Source organism: Odontesthes bonariensis, chromosome 13 (assembly GCF_027942865.1).
Source record: "Odontesthes bonariensis isolate fOdoBon6 chromosome 13, fOdoBon6.hap1, whole genome shotgun sequence".
NCBI classification, from domain to species: domain Eukaryota; kingdom Metazoa; phylum Chordata; class Actinopteri; order Atheriniformes; family Atherinopsidae; genus Odontesthes; species Odontesthes bonariensis.
The window spans coordinates 37,405,491-37,422,928 of NC_134518.1; the positions used below are offsets into that span (position 1 = coordinate 37,405,491).

The 17,438-nt window shown below is 43.2% G+C and overlaps 1 protein-coding gene across 1 annotated transcript in view; it reads left to right on the forward strand.

Moving 5' to 3' along the window:
- nfkb1 (nuclear factor of kappa light polypeptide gene enhancer in B-cells 1) overlaps window positions 1–17,438 on the forward strand; it is a 55,844-nt gene that overhangs the window by 38,169 nt on the left and 237 nt on the right. Inside the window, exons 9-23 of the mRNA XM_075482023.1 lie at window positions 1,401–1,505; window positions 1,921–2,012; window positions 3,565–3,703; window positions 4,655–4,810; window positions 4,901–5,005; window positions 5,687–5,824; window positions 5,909–6,032; window positions 6,106–6,220; window positions 7,292–7,493; window positions 10,593–10,762; window positions 11,639–11,741; window positions 13,325–13,449; window positions 13,638–13,707; window positions 13,937–14,100; window positions 17,288–17,414. Of these exons, the coding sequence (XP_075338138.1) occupies window positions 1,401–1,505; window positions 1,921–2,012; window positions 3,565–3,703; window positions 4,655–4,810; window positions 4,901–5,005; window positions 5,687–5,824; window positions 5,909–6,032; window positions 6,106–6,220; window positions 7,292–7,493; window positions 10,593–10,762; window positions 11,639–11,741; window positions 13,325–13,449; window positions 13,638–13,707; window positions 13,937–14,100; window positions 17,288–17,414 (1,935 nt within the window). The remainder of the gene's footprint in view (window positions 1–1,400; window positions 1,506–1,920; window positions 2,013–3,564; window positions 3,704–4,654; window positions 4,811–4,900; window positions 5,006–5,686; window positions 5,825–5,908; window positions 6,033–6,105; window positions 6,221–7,291; window positions 7,494–10,592; window positions 10,763–11,638; window positions 11,742–13,324; window positions 13,450–13,637; window positions 13,708–13,936; window positions 14,101–17,287; window positions 17,415–17,438) is intronic.

Consider the following 17,438-nt stretch of genomic DNA (forward strand, 5'->3'; position numbering starts at 1 on the left):
TGGTTTTATGAGGATTTTCATGCTCCATATTTGCCTTTTGTGGACAAAAAGTAGATTTATTTAAGCTAATAAGGTTCTTTTTTTGCCTCAATATTCACAGGATACACTTTAATACACTCAATACATTACTGAGAAAGAGTAATTTTAAGTAAAAATCATCTTCAGGAGGAGTCAAGTGCAAACACGTTGGTAAAATAAATAAATAAAATTACTGATAAAACCGATCAGAACTGGACTCAGATGCTCTGTTCAGGCTCCAAATTTCCATCTTTCTGCATCTTTCAGTAAAAACACTAAAGTGTTCATTAATCCAGCTGAACTCCCCATAAAGCTGCTCTCAGTCACACATTTTTCTGTTTCTTCGGTCAGAAACTGGGACTGAAAATCAGCCCATTGAGACCAAGAGTCAGCTCCTTGAAAGCGTCTCCAGACGGTCGCTCTGCTCTAATAAAATCCTGATTTTAGAACCACAGAATCACCATTAACCCAGTTAGGCCTAAGACGCCTGGAAAAGAATGCCTGTAAAACCTGTGGGCGATTTCAGAAAGACCCCCTAAAACCTGAAGTTTTTCTGGAAATTCAGCAATTGTGTCAACGCCTACTAAATGAATAATTTCTCAGCCTCTGTAGCAGATACAAACAAAATTCAAAAAGTATTTGAGAGCTTACACCTGTGGCTTTCTTTGGAGTTTATTTACATACACCTTCACGAAAACAGAAAATGTAAAAAGTAAAGTGCAGGAACAGCACTATTTTCAATTAGAAAACAGTAATAAAATTAAATTAAATTAAATTTTATATTTAAATTATTTATTTATCTATTTATTTTATCGCATTTATTTTAATCTCTTCGTACTGGCAGCACAAGGAGCCCATACACATTCCAGTAAACGTTTCCATCTCCGGCACAGTTACGTGTGACCACCTTGCCATCTTTGCTCGAGCTGGAGTCTGAAGTACCTGCTCACTGTATCTGTTCGTCTCAGAAACGAGATGTGCCCAAAGCTCCTCAGTAAAAATATGATTAAATGCCTGCAACGGTGTGACATCTGCAGGTAAAGCGACTTTCCCCCCTGGTGTGCGGTTGAAATCTCTCCATCGATTACAGTGGTAATTGTCTTCCACTCACATTCAAACCCTTCAAAATCATCCTCAAACATATGTGCTCGCCATAAATCTCGATCAACTGGGTCAGCACGTTTATCAGCATCATCAAAGCCAAGAAACTCCTCACAATCGCTCCCGTTTGAAAAAGACGTGTACGCTTTCCCGGCCTTAAAGGTAGAATAACGCAACAGGCTTTAAGGGTAGAAATACGGCAATGCTGTCCCGGTCTAAATGGGTTAAAGCAGCCTAAAGACTCTCTGCTGACCTCCAGCTTTCTGTCTTTGCTCCCTCAGAGGCTCCAAACGCCTCCAACCTGAAGATCGTGAGGATGGATCGGACCGCCGGCTGTGTGACCGGAGGAGAGGAGGTCTACCTGCTCTGCGACAAAGTCCAGAAAGGTGAGGCAGCGTTTTTACATGGACTCATAAAGACACATCGATGTGCATTCCAGGAGCTCCTCGTTAATCTGCAAAACATCGATGCCTGAAGATGGATGATTGTGTGATAATGTGAAACTAACAGTCAGTTCATGAGTGACTGTTATTCCACAGCTGCATCTGCCACGAGGTGGTTTGAATTTGTGTTTTTTCCTGGTGGTAGCGGTTTCAGGCTGGAGGAAGTCCGGCCTCAGGGACTTCCCCTGCAGTATGTAAATCCCTGAGAAGGAAGAGGTTCAGGATGCAGCGAGGCTGTTCTCCTGCATCAAAGAACTTTTTCTGTCACCCTGTTTCAGACATCGTGTTGATGCACGAGTATTCGAATGAAACAGTCTCGCTGAACTAAGACATCGATTGTTTGTGTTTGTGTCTGCAGATGATATCCAGGTGCGGTTCTACGAGGAGGACGACTCAGGGCTGACCTGGGAGGCTCTGGGAGATTTCTCCCCAACAGACGTCCACAGACAGGTCAGAACCAGCAGAACTGATGGATGGATGGATGGATGGATGGATGGATGGATAAATGGATTGATGGATGGATAAATGAATAAATGGAAGGATGGATAAATGGATAGATGGATGGATATATGGATAAATGGATGGATGGATGGATATATGGATAAATGGATTGAGGGATGGATGGATGAATGGATGGATGGATGGATGGATGGATAGATGGATTGATGGATGGATAGATGAATAAATGGATGGATGGAAAGATGGATAAATGGATTGATGGATGGATGGATGGATGGAAAGATGGATAAATGGATTGATGGATGGATAAATGAATAAATGGATGGATGGATGGATAAATGGATAGATGGATGGAAAGATGGATAAATGGATGGATGGATGGATGGATGGATGGATGGATGGAAAGATGGATAAATGAATAAATGGATGGATGGATGGATGGATAAATGGATAGATGGATGGAAAGATGGATAAATGGATTGATGGATGGATAAATGAATAAATGGATGGATGGATGGATGGATGGATGGATGGATAAATGGATAGATGGATGGAAAGATGGATAAATGGATTGATGGAAAGATGGATAAATGGATTGATGGAAAGATGGATAAATGGATGGATGGATGGATGGATAAATGGATAGATGGATGGAAAGATGGATAAATGGATGGATGGATGGATGGATGGATGGATGGATAAATGGATAGATGGATGGAAAGATGGATAAATGGATTGATGGAAAGATGGATAAATGGATTGATGGATGGATGGATGGATAGATGGATGGATAGATGGATAAATGGATTGATGGATGGAAAGATGGATAAATGGATTGATGGATGGATAAATGAATAAATGGATGGATGGATGGATAAATGGATAGATGGATGGAAAGATGGATAAATGGATTGATGGATGGATGGATGGATTGATGGATGGATGGATGGATGGATGGATGGATAGATGGATGGATGGATGGATGGATGGATGGATGGATGGATAAACTGATGGATGGATGGATGGATGGATGGATATATGGATGGATAGATGGATTGATGGATGGATAGATGGATGGATGGATAAACTGATGGATGGATGGATAGATGGATTGATGGATGGATAGATGGATGGATGGATGGATGGATGGATGGATAAACTGATGGATGGATGGATGGATGGATGGATGGATGGATGGATGGATGGATGGATAAATGGATGGATGGATGGATGGATAAATGGATGGATGGATAAACTGATGGATGGATGGATGGATGGATGGATAGATGGATGGATGGATGGATGGATGGATGGATGGATGGATGGATGGATGGACGGATGGATGGATGGATAAATGGATTGATGGATGGATAGATGGATGGATGGATGGATAGATGGATGGATGGATAAATGGATGGATGGATGGATGGATGGATAAATGGATGGATGGATAAACTGATGGATGGATGGATGATGGATGGATAAATAGATGGTCGATAGATGGACGGTCACCGTGGCGTTCTCCGTCTCTCTCCTGCGACAGTTCGCCATCGTCTTCAAGACGCCGAAGTATCGGGACCTGAACCTGCAGAAGCCAACGTCGGTGTTCGTCCAGCTGAAGAGGAAGTCCGACAACGAGACCAGCGAGCCCAAACCCTTCACCTACCACCCTCAGATCATAGGTGGCTCCGCCGGCTCCGCCCCCTTTATAGGCCGATCTAACCTGCCCGCGTGTATCGCTTTTCCAACCCAGTTTAGACCAAACCACGCCCACTTCCGCAGTACGGAAGCCTCGTCGGGAAGCGAGAGACTGACCCAATAGAAACTAGTACGAGAACGCGCCGCACGCTTATGCCGCGCTTATCAGTCGTTCCTAAATCGTAAATTCGCCCCTTTCAAGATGCCAGTGGCTTAGGTATTAATGGCTGTGTGCTGAATTATTTTGAGGAGACAGCAAATTTGCACTCTTACACTGTTATACAAGCTGCACAGTCACTACTTTACTGTAGCAAAGTGTAATTTCTTAAGGATTGTCCCATGAAAAGTCAGATTCAATTTTGTTAAAAAAATGTCGACGTTGGACTTACTTCTGTGATATACTGTACTTATTGTCTGTTTCTTTTAAATGCTTTAATGCTTGCCTTTAATATCTTTTAATTGCCTTCCAAAACAAATTCAAGAATATAAAAATATATGATGGGAGATAATCGCGTCTTATGACAATTTATTAACATTACTAAAATATTCGTGTATGATAGGAGAATATTTAACAGAAAGTGACCAGTCAAGCACGCGAAACAACACTGTCATGACAATAAATTAACATTACTAAACTGACTGCTTTACACACTAAAGATATGCGATAGGCGATAGCCTAGCACATAGGCCAGCTACGTCTTTTCGCATTTGTGATCAGAATGACATATGCGCTCATGACAATAAATAAACATTACTAAATGACTGCTTTTACACAGTAAAGTTACGATGGCGGGCGAGCGATGATAGCGTATGGGTAGCTGCTGCTTCGCGTCGGCATACGCGGCTTCCGTACTAGCAACGGGGCGTGGTTTTATCTAAACTGGGTTGGAAAAGGGATACACGGGTCCTGCCCTGACATAAACACCTGTGTTCAGACAAAGAGGAGGTGCAGAGGAAGAGGCAGAAGACGCTGCCCAACTTCCAGGACTTCAGCGGTCACGGTGGAGGAGGAGGTCTGTACCGAGGAGGAGGTGGAGGAGGAGGTGGAGGTCCGGCTGCAGGTGGAGGACCCGGATCAGCGGCAGGAGGAGGTGAAACATGTTGGCGCCGCGAGTTGGTTGAGTTCCAACGAGGACCAAAGCATTTCCGTGAGCTGATTGGGTGTTTGATTCGTCCTCCAGGATACTTCCAGGGCTTCCCCGCCTACAGCTACGGAGGAGGTGGAGGAGGAGGATTCTCCACGGGATACTCAGCTGGAGGAGGAGGAGGCGGAGGCATCAAACATGGTGAGGAATAAACCCACAAAGCTGCATCTGTAGGGGAAGCTTTGTCCAGAACCCGGTCCAAGCAGAACCTTTCATCGCGATAAAAGTCAAAGGCTGTGTTCCAAACCTTATACTATGTTCCAAACATTTTCAGGAGAGAAAGTAGTCGTTTAGATCCCCAACGTGTTGAAAACCTGACAAAATACCGGCTGTTTACCATTTTGTTCCCACGAATTCGGCGCTACTAAAGCTAGCCGCAGTGAGCTAACGCACTTCCTGTTATTTTCACAAAATAAAATACCCGTTGCCTTTTATCATAGGGAAAGCCATTACCATACAATTGGTGCTTTTGGTTTGAAAACAGGAAGTGAACCTACCCTCGTTGTAGCTAGCTTGAAACTGCCGTTTTGACAGGAAATGACGATCGGCGACGTCACGTTACGTTGCATCTTGGGTAGTTTGAGTATGAGTAGTAACCTCATGATGCATACCCAACATTTAGGAGAATCTAGTATGCATCCGGGAACTTCTCGCTTACTCAAACTCGCTTACTAACTCAGAACGTTAGTAGGAGTAGTAGGAGAAGTACGCGGTTTTGAACACATCCTAAGCCTTAAATCAGCCCTGGTTTTTGTACTGAGCTGCGATGGTTCAGCAAGTCGAATGAGTTCCGACTGTAACTCGTAAATGTTTGTGTTGAAGCCTCGCAGGGCGACGCCGCAGACCTCAGCGGCGATGACAGCGATCCAGACGATGACTCGTCGCCAGGCGCCGTGCTGCAGGCTTCGTCCCAGCCGGGAGGCGTGCGGGAGGGCGGGATCATGGTGGATGCAGACGGAGGTGCAGAGGCAGTATTTGTGTTTGGACTCTTTAATCTGACGGAGGTCGCTGACCTTAGCTGACCTGAGTGTGTCTGTGCTGCAGAGGAACAGCTGGTGACCCGCCGGCAGCTGGAGGCCCTCTTCTATTACTCAGTCACAGGGGACCCGGCATACCTGCTGGCCCTGCAGCGCCCCCTGATGGCGGCGCAGGACGAGGACGGAGACACGTCAGTAAACACACTCATTCTGCTCGTTTAACGGGGCGGAGGCCGGCCGTATTAACGCTCCTCTCTCTGACAGCGGCGTGCACCTGGCAGTGCTGCACAGCCAGCAGGAGGCGCTGAGGAGTCTGACCCAGGTGGTGTCGGCTCTGCCCGGAGAGGAGGTGCTGAACACGAGGAACCACCTGTACCAGGTACGGCCGCGGTGCTGGGAGGCTGAACTTCATCTTAATTTAACGAAGATTAAAACACAAATCAAATCAAATCAAATTGATTTGTAGCACATTTCATATTCAAAACAGTTCAAAGTGCTTCACATAAAATAAAAGCATTGCAGCAGGGAGTGTAAGAAGCATTAAAATACATAAAAGAATATAAAGAGAAACAAATAAAATAATTTAAATGAATCTAAAAACCAGCAACAGTCCAGATAAGTTCAAAGATATCGTGCAGATTTCATGCATAGACACATGAGAAGAGAAATGTCTTTAACCTGGATTTAAAAATGTCTACATTTGGTGAAAGTTTAATCTCCACTGGCAGTTTGTTCCACTTGTTTGCAGCATAACAGCTAAATGCTGCTTCTCCATGTTTAGTCTGGACTCTGGACTGGACCAGCTGGCCTGAGTCCTTGGATCTCAGAGCTCTGCTGGCTTTATATTCTCTGAACAGATCACAATTTGTAAACCATCAGCAGGCTTTTAAAATCTATTCTGTGACTGACTGGAAGCCAGAGTAAAGATTTTAAAGCTGCTGTGATGTGTTCAGATCTCTTAGTCCGGGTTAAAACTCCAGCAGCAGCGTTCTGGATGAGCTGCAGATGTTTAATGCTCTTTGTGGGAAGTCCAGTTAAAAGAGCGTTACAATCCAGTAATTAAATCCAGTGTTCTTAGAAAATGTAAAGAAATGTAAAGTTTAAGGCCAACAGATTCACTTATGAAACTCAATCATTTGGAGGATTTCTCTCATCATTCATTTTCTGATGCTTCCTCAGGTCTTGTTCAGTGATTAATAATCAATATTTTCACTTATTGTTATTAGGGCTGCAGGTAGCTATCAATAAATAGTCTATACTACATGTAGTATGCGGTTTGGAACACAGCCTAAGCATATGAAAATAGTTTCAAACTGATCAATAACCTGATTGATGGTCCCGGTGCTTTGAAGGGATGACAGAAATGGGATTTAAACGTTAGAAACGTTAAAAATGATACTTCTGCTTATCTAAAGGACCCGATTGTAACTTTTTTTTCTGCATTTCCCAGACTCCTTTGCACCTGGCGGTGATCACTCAGCAGAGGGAGGCGGTGGAAGCGCTGCTGCTGGCCGGCGCCGACCCGACTCTGACGGATCGCCACGGCAACACGGTGCTGCACCTGGCGGCGCAGCAGGAAGGAGACGGGATGGTTCGTTTCTTACTGCAGCGCGGAGAGCTGAGAGGACTGCTGGAGTGCAGCAACACAGCAGGTTCATGCCGACCCTCTGATAACACATTCCCACCCCGGGTCACCCTGTTCAGATAAGGAAAGATCTTTACGGTCAGCGTACAGACGCAGCGATGCAACAAACCTTAAGGTGCACCGACACTAAAACAACAGTAGCATAAAAAGACACCGGAGCCGAACCCGCTCCAATCAGGGGACGATAAGAAGATAAAAAGACGGGGTAGAAGGGTGGAGGGGGAGACAAACCTACTCTAACCATAACCTAACCCCTAACCTAAACATAAACCTACCATAACCTTAACCTAAACCTAAACCTAAACCTACTCTAACCATAACCTAAACCTACTCTCACCATAACCTAACCCTACCCTAACCCTTAACCTTAACCTTAACCTAAACCTAAACCTAAACCTAAACCTAAACCTAACCCTACAATAACCTTAACCTTAACCTTAACCTAAACCTACTCTTACCTTAACCTAACCCTACCATAACCCTTAACCTAAACCTGAACCTAAACCCAAACCTAAACCTAAACCTAAACTTAAACCTACCATAACCTTAACCTTAACCTAAACCTAAACCTAACCCTAACCCTAACCCTAACCCCTAAACCTAAACCTACTCTAACCTAAACCTTCTCTAATCCTAACCCTTAACCTAAACCTACTCTAACCTAAACCTTCTCTAACCCTAACCCTTAACCTAAACCTAAACCTACTCTAACCTTAACCTAACCCTAACCCCTAACCCCTAACCCCTAACCCTTAACCTAAACCTAAACCTAAACCTAAACCTAAACCTAAACCTACTCTAACCTTAACCTTAACCTGAAGCTAAACCTAAACCTACCATAACCTTAACCTTAACCTAAACCTAAACCTAAACCTAAACCTAAACCTACTCTAACCTTAACCTTAACCTAAAACTAAACCTAAACCTAAACCTACCATAACCTTAACCATAACCATAACCTTAACCTTAACCTTAACCTTAACCTTAACCTTAACCTTAACCTAAACCTAAAGCTAAACCTAAACCTAAACCTACCATAACCTTAACCATAACCTTAACCTTAACCTAAACCTAAACCTACTCTAACCTTAACCTTAACCTAAACCCAAACCTACTCTAACCCTAACCCCTAAACCTAAACCTAAACCTTATCTAACCCTAACCCTTAACCTAAACCTAAACCTACTCTAACCTAAACCTTCTCTAACCCTAACCCTTAACCTAACCTAACCCAACCCTAACCCCTAACCCCTAACCCTTAACCTTAACCTTAACCTTAACCTAAACCTAAACCTAAACCTAAACCTACTCTAACCTTAACCTTAACCTAAACCTAAACCTAAACCTAAACCTACTCTAACCTTAACCTTAAGCTTAACCTTAACCTAAAGCTAAACCTAAACCAACCATAACCTTAACCATAACCTTAACCTTAACATTAACATTAACATTAACCTAAACCTAAACCTAAACCTACTCTAACCTTAACCTTAACCTTAACCTAAACCTAAACCTAAACCTAAACCTACTCTAACCCTAACCCCCAAACCTAAACCTAACCCTAACCTTTAACCTAAACCTACTCTAACCTAAACCTTCTCTAACCCTTAACCTAAACCTAAACCTAAAGCTACCATAACTTTACCTTAACCTAAACCTAAACCTAAACCTACCATAACCTTAACCTAAACCTAAACCCAAACCTAAACCTAAACCTAAACCTACCATAACCTTAACCTTAACCTTAACCTAAACCTAAACCCAAACCTAATCCTAAACCTAAACCTAAACCCAAACCTAAACCTAAACCCAAACCTAAACCTAAACCTAAACCTAAACCTAAACCCAAATCTAACCCTAACCCTTAACCTAAACCTAAACCTAAACCCAAACCCAAACCTAAACCTAAACCTAAACCCAAACCCAAACCTAAACCTAAACCCAAACCCAAATCTAACCCTAACCCTTAACCTAAACCTAAACCTAAACCTAAACCCAAACCTAAACCTAAACCTAAACCCAAACCCAAACCCAAACATAAACCTAAACCTAAACCTAAACCTAAACCCAAACCCAAACCCAAACCCAAACCTAAACCTAAACCTAAACCCAAACCCAAACCCAAACCTAAACCTAAACCCAAATCTAACCCAAACCCAAACCCAAACCCAAACCTAAACCTAACCCTTAACCTAAACCTAAACCCTAACCCTTAACCCAAACCCAAACCTAAACCTAAACCCTAACCCTTAACCTAAACCTAAACCTAAACCCAAACCCAAACCCAAACCCAAACCCAAACCTAAACCTAAACCCAAACCCAAACCCAAACCCAAACCCAAACCTAAACCCAAACCCAAACCCAAACCTAAACCCAAACCCAAACCCAAATCTAACCCAAACCCAAACCTAAACCTAACCCTTAACCTAAACCTAAACCTAAACCCTAACCCTTAACCTAAACCTAAACCTAAAATAACCATAACCATAACCATAACCATAACCATAGCCATAACCTTAACCTTAAAGGGATAATCCGGAGTAAAATGCACTTTAGATCAATTTACGGGATGTTGGGAGTACATACGTTGAGTTGACATCAAAATCATGTCATTCGGATGTGTTTTGAGAATTTCGATTTGACCGTTTTTAGCCAAAAGTCGTTAGCCTGGAAGTGAATGGGGCAAATCATGTCACCGCTACAAAACGCTATTTTTATACCTCTTCTACAGCTCCAAACAACATAACACTTACGTGGTAGTGAGTAGAGGGTCCCTAAAGCCAAACCGAAGTGTCCCGAGGTCTTCATGTGGTCGGATAGAGAGTCCAGAATGAATTTAATCAAGCCAGTACCTTTCCGGAAATGTGTCTGCTGCAGCTGCTGCTAAGACCGTGGTGAAGTTGATATGGTTTATATTAACCTTAACCTAACCCATAACCATAACCTAAACCTTAACCTTAACCTAAACCTACCTCTAACTTTAACCGTGTTACGACCTTTATAAAAGCCTTTAAACACGCGTGGCCCCACATTTGGGCGCCACACACAACATGTTGCACGGATGGAGTGTTTACTGCTCTTGTCTCTGTGTTGTCATGGTTACAGGACTGTGTGCAATCCACATGGCCGTTCTGGCCAATCGGCTGTCTTCTCTCAGGGAACTTCTGAAGGGCGAGGCCAACGTGGAGGCTCAGGAGCGCAGCAGTGGACGGACCGCCCTTCACCTCGCCACGGAGACCAGCAACGTGTCGCTGGCCGGCTGCCTGCTGCTGGAGGTACACGCCAGGTTCAAACCGGGTTCAAACCGGGTTCAAAACCAGGTTCAAACCAGGTTCAAAACCAGGTTCAAACCGGGTTCAAATCAGATTCAAAACCAGGTTCAAACCAGGTTCAAACCAGGTTCAAACCAGGGTTCAAACCAGGTTCAAACCAGGTTCAAAACCAGGTTCAAACCGGGTTCAAACTGGGTTCAAACCGGGTTCAAAACCAGGTTCAAACCAGGTTCAAACCAGGTTCAAAACCAGGTTCAAACCGGGTTCAAAACCAGGTTCAAATCAGGGTTCAAATCAGGTTCAAAACCACGTTCAAAACAGGTTCAAACCAGCTTCAAACCAGGTTCAAACCAGGGTTCAAACCAGGTTCAAAGCAGGTTCAAACCAGGGTTCAAATCAGGTTCAAAGCAGGTTCAAACCAGGGTTCAAATCAGGTTCAAAGCAGGTTCAAACCAGGTTCAAACCGGGTTCAAACCAGGGTTCAAACCAGGTTCAAACCAGGGTTCAAATCAGGTTCAAAGCAGGTTCAAACCAGGGTTCAAATCAGGTTCAAACCAGGGTTCAAACCAGGTTCAAACCAGGTTCAAACCAGGGTTCAAATCAGGTTCAAATCAGGTTCAAAGCAGGTTCGAACCGGGTTCAAACCAGGTTCAAACCTGGTCCGACTGTGCTTGTTGTGACCCGGAGGCTTTACTGGTTGTTCTGCTCAGGTTTCAGGTTGAGGAAAAAGTGAAATAAATGTTTATTTTTGCTCATGCAGATGAGTCACAGGCGATAAAACACGATAAAAACACCAAGAACAAAAACTTTGTTGCTTCAGAGACAAAAACGACTCATCAGGTTGGATTAAGTTTAGTTTTTTTGTGTTTCTGTTGACAGGGAAACGCGCAGGTGGACTGCTGCACCTTTAATGGCTCCACCCCCCTCCACATCGCCGCAGGGCGGGGCTCCATCAAGCTTACCGCTCTCCTGATGGCTGCAGGTAAACAACAAACAGGCTGGAGCAGTTTCAGAGGAGGTCAAACTCAGAGATAAAAAACAGCAGAACTGGAGCTCAGACTGACGCTCAGATTCAGGAGGAGCAGATCTTCACCCTCACAGAGTTACTGAGGCATCATGGGAGTTTCATCATCCAGTCTACGGCTGTGTTCGAAACCGCATACTACATACTACATACTACATATTACATACTGCATACTACATACTGCATACTACATACTACATACTACAAACTACAAACTACATACTACTTACTTCCATACTACTTACTACATACTTCCATACTACATACTACATACTACATACTTCCATACTACTTACTTCCATAATACTTACTACATACTTCCATACTACATACTACATACTTCCATACTACTTACTACATACTACTTACTTCCATACTACAAACTACATACTTCCATACTACATACTTCCATACTACAAACTACATACTTCCATACTACATACTTCCATACTACATACTACATACTACATACTACTTACTTCCATACTACAAACTACATACTTCCATACTACATACTACATACTACTTACTTCCATAGTACAAACTACATACTTCTATACTACATACTACAAACTACTTACTTCCATACTACATACTACATACTACTTACTTCCATAGTACAAACTACATACTTCTATACTACATACTACAAACTACTTACTTCCATACTACAAACTACATACTACATACTACATACTACTTACTTCCATACTACAAACTACATACTTCCATACTACATACTTCCATACTACATACTACAAACTACATACTTACATACTACATACTACAAACTACATACTTACATACTACAAACTACATACTTCAATACTACAATTTACTTACTTCCATACTACAAACTACATACTTCCATACTACAAACTACATACTACATACTACATACTACTTACTTCCATACTACTTACTACATACTACTTACTTCCATACAACAAACTACATACTTCCATACTACATACTTCCATACTACATACTACAAACTACATACTACAAACTACATACTTACATACTACATACTACATACTTCCATACTACATACTACAAACTACATACTTCCATACTACATACTACAAACTACATACTTCCATACTACATACTACAAACTACATACTTCCATACTACATACTTACATACTTCCATACTACATACTACAAACTACATACTTCCATACTACATACTTACATACTTACATACTTACATACTACATACTACAAACTACATACTTCTAAAGTAGGTGAAGTATGCGGTTTCAAACACAGCTAACGTGTGTTTGTGGACCTGGATCAGGTTTACGGCCGTGTTCCCTGAGGGATTCTGTTGTGACTTATTCAGTCCCTGAACGGGAAAAACAGGAACCAGAACCGGAGCTAATCAGCTGTTGGACCTTGATTCCGGTTTCTCAAACCTTCTCGCTCTCATCTGGGTCCATGTTAGCGGTTTTGTCTTGAAGTCTAGACGATCCCGTCTCTATGATTCAGGCGAACCGAGTCCAGAGTTTCAGCGTGTTGTTGGTGTTTGGGTTGCAGGCGCCGACCCTCAGAGGGAGAACTTTGAGCCGCTCTTCTTCTGGGAGGAGGAGGAGGAGGAGGATGAAGATGATGAAGGCTACATCCCAGGAATGACTCCGCTCAACATGGCCGCCACCTCTCAGGTATGTTTTAGTGTCTTAGTTTTGTTCTGCTGGTTAATCAGAAGCTGCTGAAACTTTTACTACAACTGTAAACTGAAACCATGCAATGTGTGTGTGTGTGTGTGTGTGTGTGTGTGTGTGTGTGTGTGTGTGTGTGTGTGTGCACGTATATATGTGCACGTGTGTGTGTGCACGTGTGTGTGTGTCAGGTGTTGGATCTTCTGAACGGTAAAGATTACGAACCAAAGGCTCCTCACAGCTCCTTCATCCCTCCTCAAGGTGAGAAAACTCTGATCGGTCCTCTGATGACGTGCACAACTCCGCCATTATCACATGCACACACGTGCATGGCTGCTAATGACGTGCACAGCTCCAACGATCAAACATGGAGTCACGTCAGAGTCGGTGCAGAAACTTCAGAAACTTCAGACTTCACAACAAAAAGCAGTTCATGTGTTTAACATCCGTTTGTTCCTTTTACACCACGTGTGTGCGTGCGCACGTGCAGGCGACCTGGCGAGCCTGGACGTGGCGGCGAAGCAGGCGGTGTGCAGCGCTCTGGAGAGTGAAGGATGCTGGGAGAATCTGGCTCACAGCCTGGGCCTCGGGATCCTGAACATGGCCTTCAGACTGAGCCCGTCGCCGGCCAAAACTCTGCTGGACAGCTACGAGGTCACGTGCACGCACACACATGCACACGCACGTGCACGGTCACATGACTCTGGCAGCTCGTTTTTCGTTCTTATTAAAACCAGGAAAGAAAATACTTAAATTCATCTCTTTTCCATGAAAATAAACACCAGAGAGGTTTGACAACCTTAAAACTATGGCTGTGTTCGAAATACATGCTACATACTACATACTACATACTACATACTGCATACTACATACTGCATACTGCATGCTGCATACTGCATACTGCATACTGCATACTGCATACTGCATACTACATACTGCATACTGCATACTACATACTGCATACTGCATACTGCATACTGCATACTACATACTGCATACTGCATACTGCATACTACATACTGCATACTGCATACTGCATACTACATACTGCATACTGCATACTGCATGCTGCATGCTACATACTACATACTTCCATACTTCCATACTACATACTACATACTACATACTTCCATACTACATACTGCATACTGCATACTGCATGCTGCATACTACATACTGCATACTGCATGCTGCATGCTGCATGCTACATACTACATACTTCCATACTTCCATACTACATACTACATACTACATACTACATACTACATACTTCCATACTGCATACTACATACTGCATACTGCATGCTGCATACTACATACTGCATACTGCATGCTGCATGCTGCATACTGCATACTGCATGCTGCATACTACATACTGCATACTGCATGCTGCATGCTGCATACTGCATACTGCATACTACATACTACATACTGCATGCTGCATGCTACATACTGCATACTGCATGCTACATACTGCATACTGCATACTACATACTACATACTGCATACTACATACTGCATACTACATACTGCATACTGCATACTGCATGCTGCATACTACATACTGCATACTGCATACTACATACTACATACTGCATGCTGCATGCTGCATGCTGCATGCTGCATGCTACATACTGCATACTGCATGCTGCATACTACATACTGCATACTGCATGCTGCATACTACATACTGCATGCTGCATACTGCATACTGCATACTGCATACTACATACTGCATACTACATACTGCATACTGCATACTGCATACTACATACTGCATGCTGCATACTGCATACTGCATACTGCATACTACATACTACATACTGCATACTGCATACTGCATACTACATACTGCATACTGCATACTACATACTGCATACTGCATACTGCATACTACATACTGCATGCTGCATACTGCATACTGCATACTGCATACTACATACTGCATACTGCATACTACATACTGCATACTGCATACTGCATACTACATACTGCATGCTGCATACTGCATACTGCATACTGCATACTACATACTACATACTGCATACTGCATACTACATACTGCATACTGCATGCTGCATACTACATACTGCATACTGCATGCTGCATACTACATACTGCATACTGCATACTGCATACTACATACTGCATGCTGCGTACTACATACTGCATACTACATACTACATACTGCGTACTACATACTGCATACTGCATACTGCATGCTGCGTACTGCATACTGCATACTGCATACTGCATACTGCATACAGCATACTACATACTGCATACTGCATACTACATGCTGCATACCACATACTACATACTGCATACTGCATACTGCATGCTGCGTACTGCATACTGCATACTGCATACTGCATACTGCATACTGCATACAGCATACTACATACTGCATACTGCATACTACATACTACATACTACAGAGCGTTTACCCACAATGCATTTCGCTCCTGCCCGAGCTGAAATCAGCCGGCCTGAAGCTGATTTCCCTTAAGCTCTAAACTCTGTAAACTTTAGTAACATTTGAAACATTTTCAGGCGAGAAAGTAGTCGTTTAGATCCCCAACGTGTTGAAAACCTGACAAAATACCGGCTGTTTACAATTTTGTTCCCACGAATTCGGCGCTACTAAAGCTAGCCGCAGTGAGCTAACGCACTTCCGGTTATTTTCACAAAATAAAATGTCACGCCATGGGATTTTCCCCATGTTTTTAGTTTTATGTTTTAGGCTGTTTTGGTTTTTGAGTTTGTGTCTTGTATTTAGTTTACCATTGCCTTCCCCACAGTTTCTGTTTGCTCATTAGTTTCACTCACGTCACCTGTTAGTTATTGTCCCCAGCGGCGCTCAGTCACCAATCACTCCCAGTTCCCTATTTAGTTTCCAGACTCCCCTGTCATTGGGTGAAATCCTTTCCTGATTTTCACCCCTTCATGCCACAGCGTCACGTTAAAGTTAAGTGTTTTTCCATGCTTAGTTGTTTGTTTTATTTTTGTCATAGTCATGTTCATGTTTTGATTTCACAGTTTAAGTTTTTGTCATCCGGCTCAGCCGCACTTTTTGTTTTGTCTAAGTTAATAATAAACCCAGTTTGCTTTTTACATCTCTGAGTCTGCATCCGTGTCCTGCCTACCCACCCATCCGACATAAAATACCCGTTGCCTTTTATCATAGGGAAAGCCATTACCATACAATTGGTGCTTTTGTTTTAAAAACAGGAAGTGAACCTACCCTCGTTGTAGCTAGCTTGAAACTGCCGTTGTGACAGGAAATGACGATCGGCGACGTCACGTTACGTTGCATCTTGGGTAGTTTGAGTATGAGTAGTAACCTCATGATGCATACCCAACATTTAGGAGAATCTAGTATGCATCTGGGAACTTCTCGCTGACTCAAACTCGGAAAGTTAGTAGGAGTAGTAGGAGAAGTATGCGGTTTCGAACACAGCCTTAGGGTAACCCTAACCCTTCAAGTTGTACTTTGAAACCCATATGGGACCCTTATCTGCAGCCCAAATTTAAAACATGTGGGCCCCACTTGGACATGCTGGCTGGGGTGCTGTTACACTCCACCGCTGTAGAGGGAGCTAAAGAGCCTAAAAGCTGCTCTGGTGTTCCTGTAAAAGGACGTAGATGTTTGTTTGGCTTTTCCTAAAAACTGTACGATGGAAACAGAAAATGAGTGAAATAAGTAGACGTATTTGTAATAAAACAGTTCCATGAAAGTCGTATCCACCTTAAAACTGAACCTCTGGTGAGATTTACGGTCAACTTATAGCCAATAAAGACGCTTTTCTGAACCTGCTGACGGCCTCTGTTTGCTCTGCAGGTTTCAGGCGGGACGGTCAGAGATCTGCTGGCCGGTCTGAGGTCGGTGGGAGAGTGTGGCGCTCTGAGCGTCCTGGAGGAGGCGCTGCGTCTCAGCCCGGAAAGTCCGGCGGCCGCCGACGCCACCGGTGAGCACGCCGTCACATTACTGT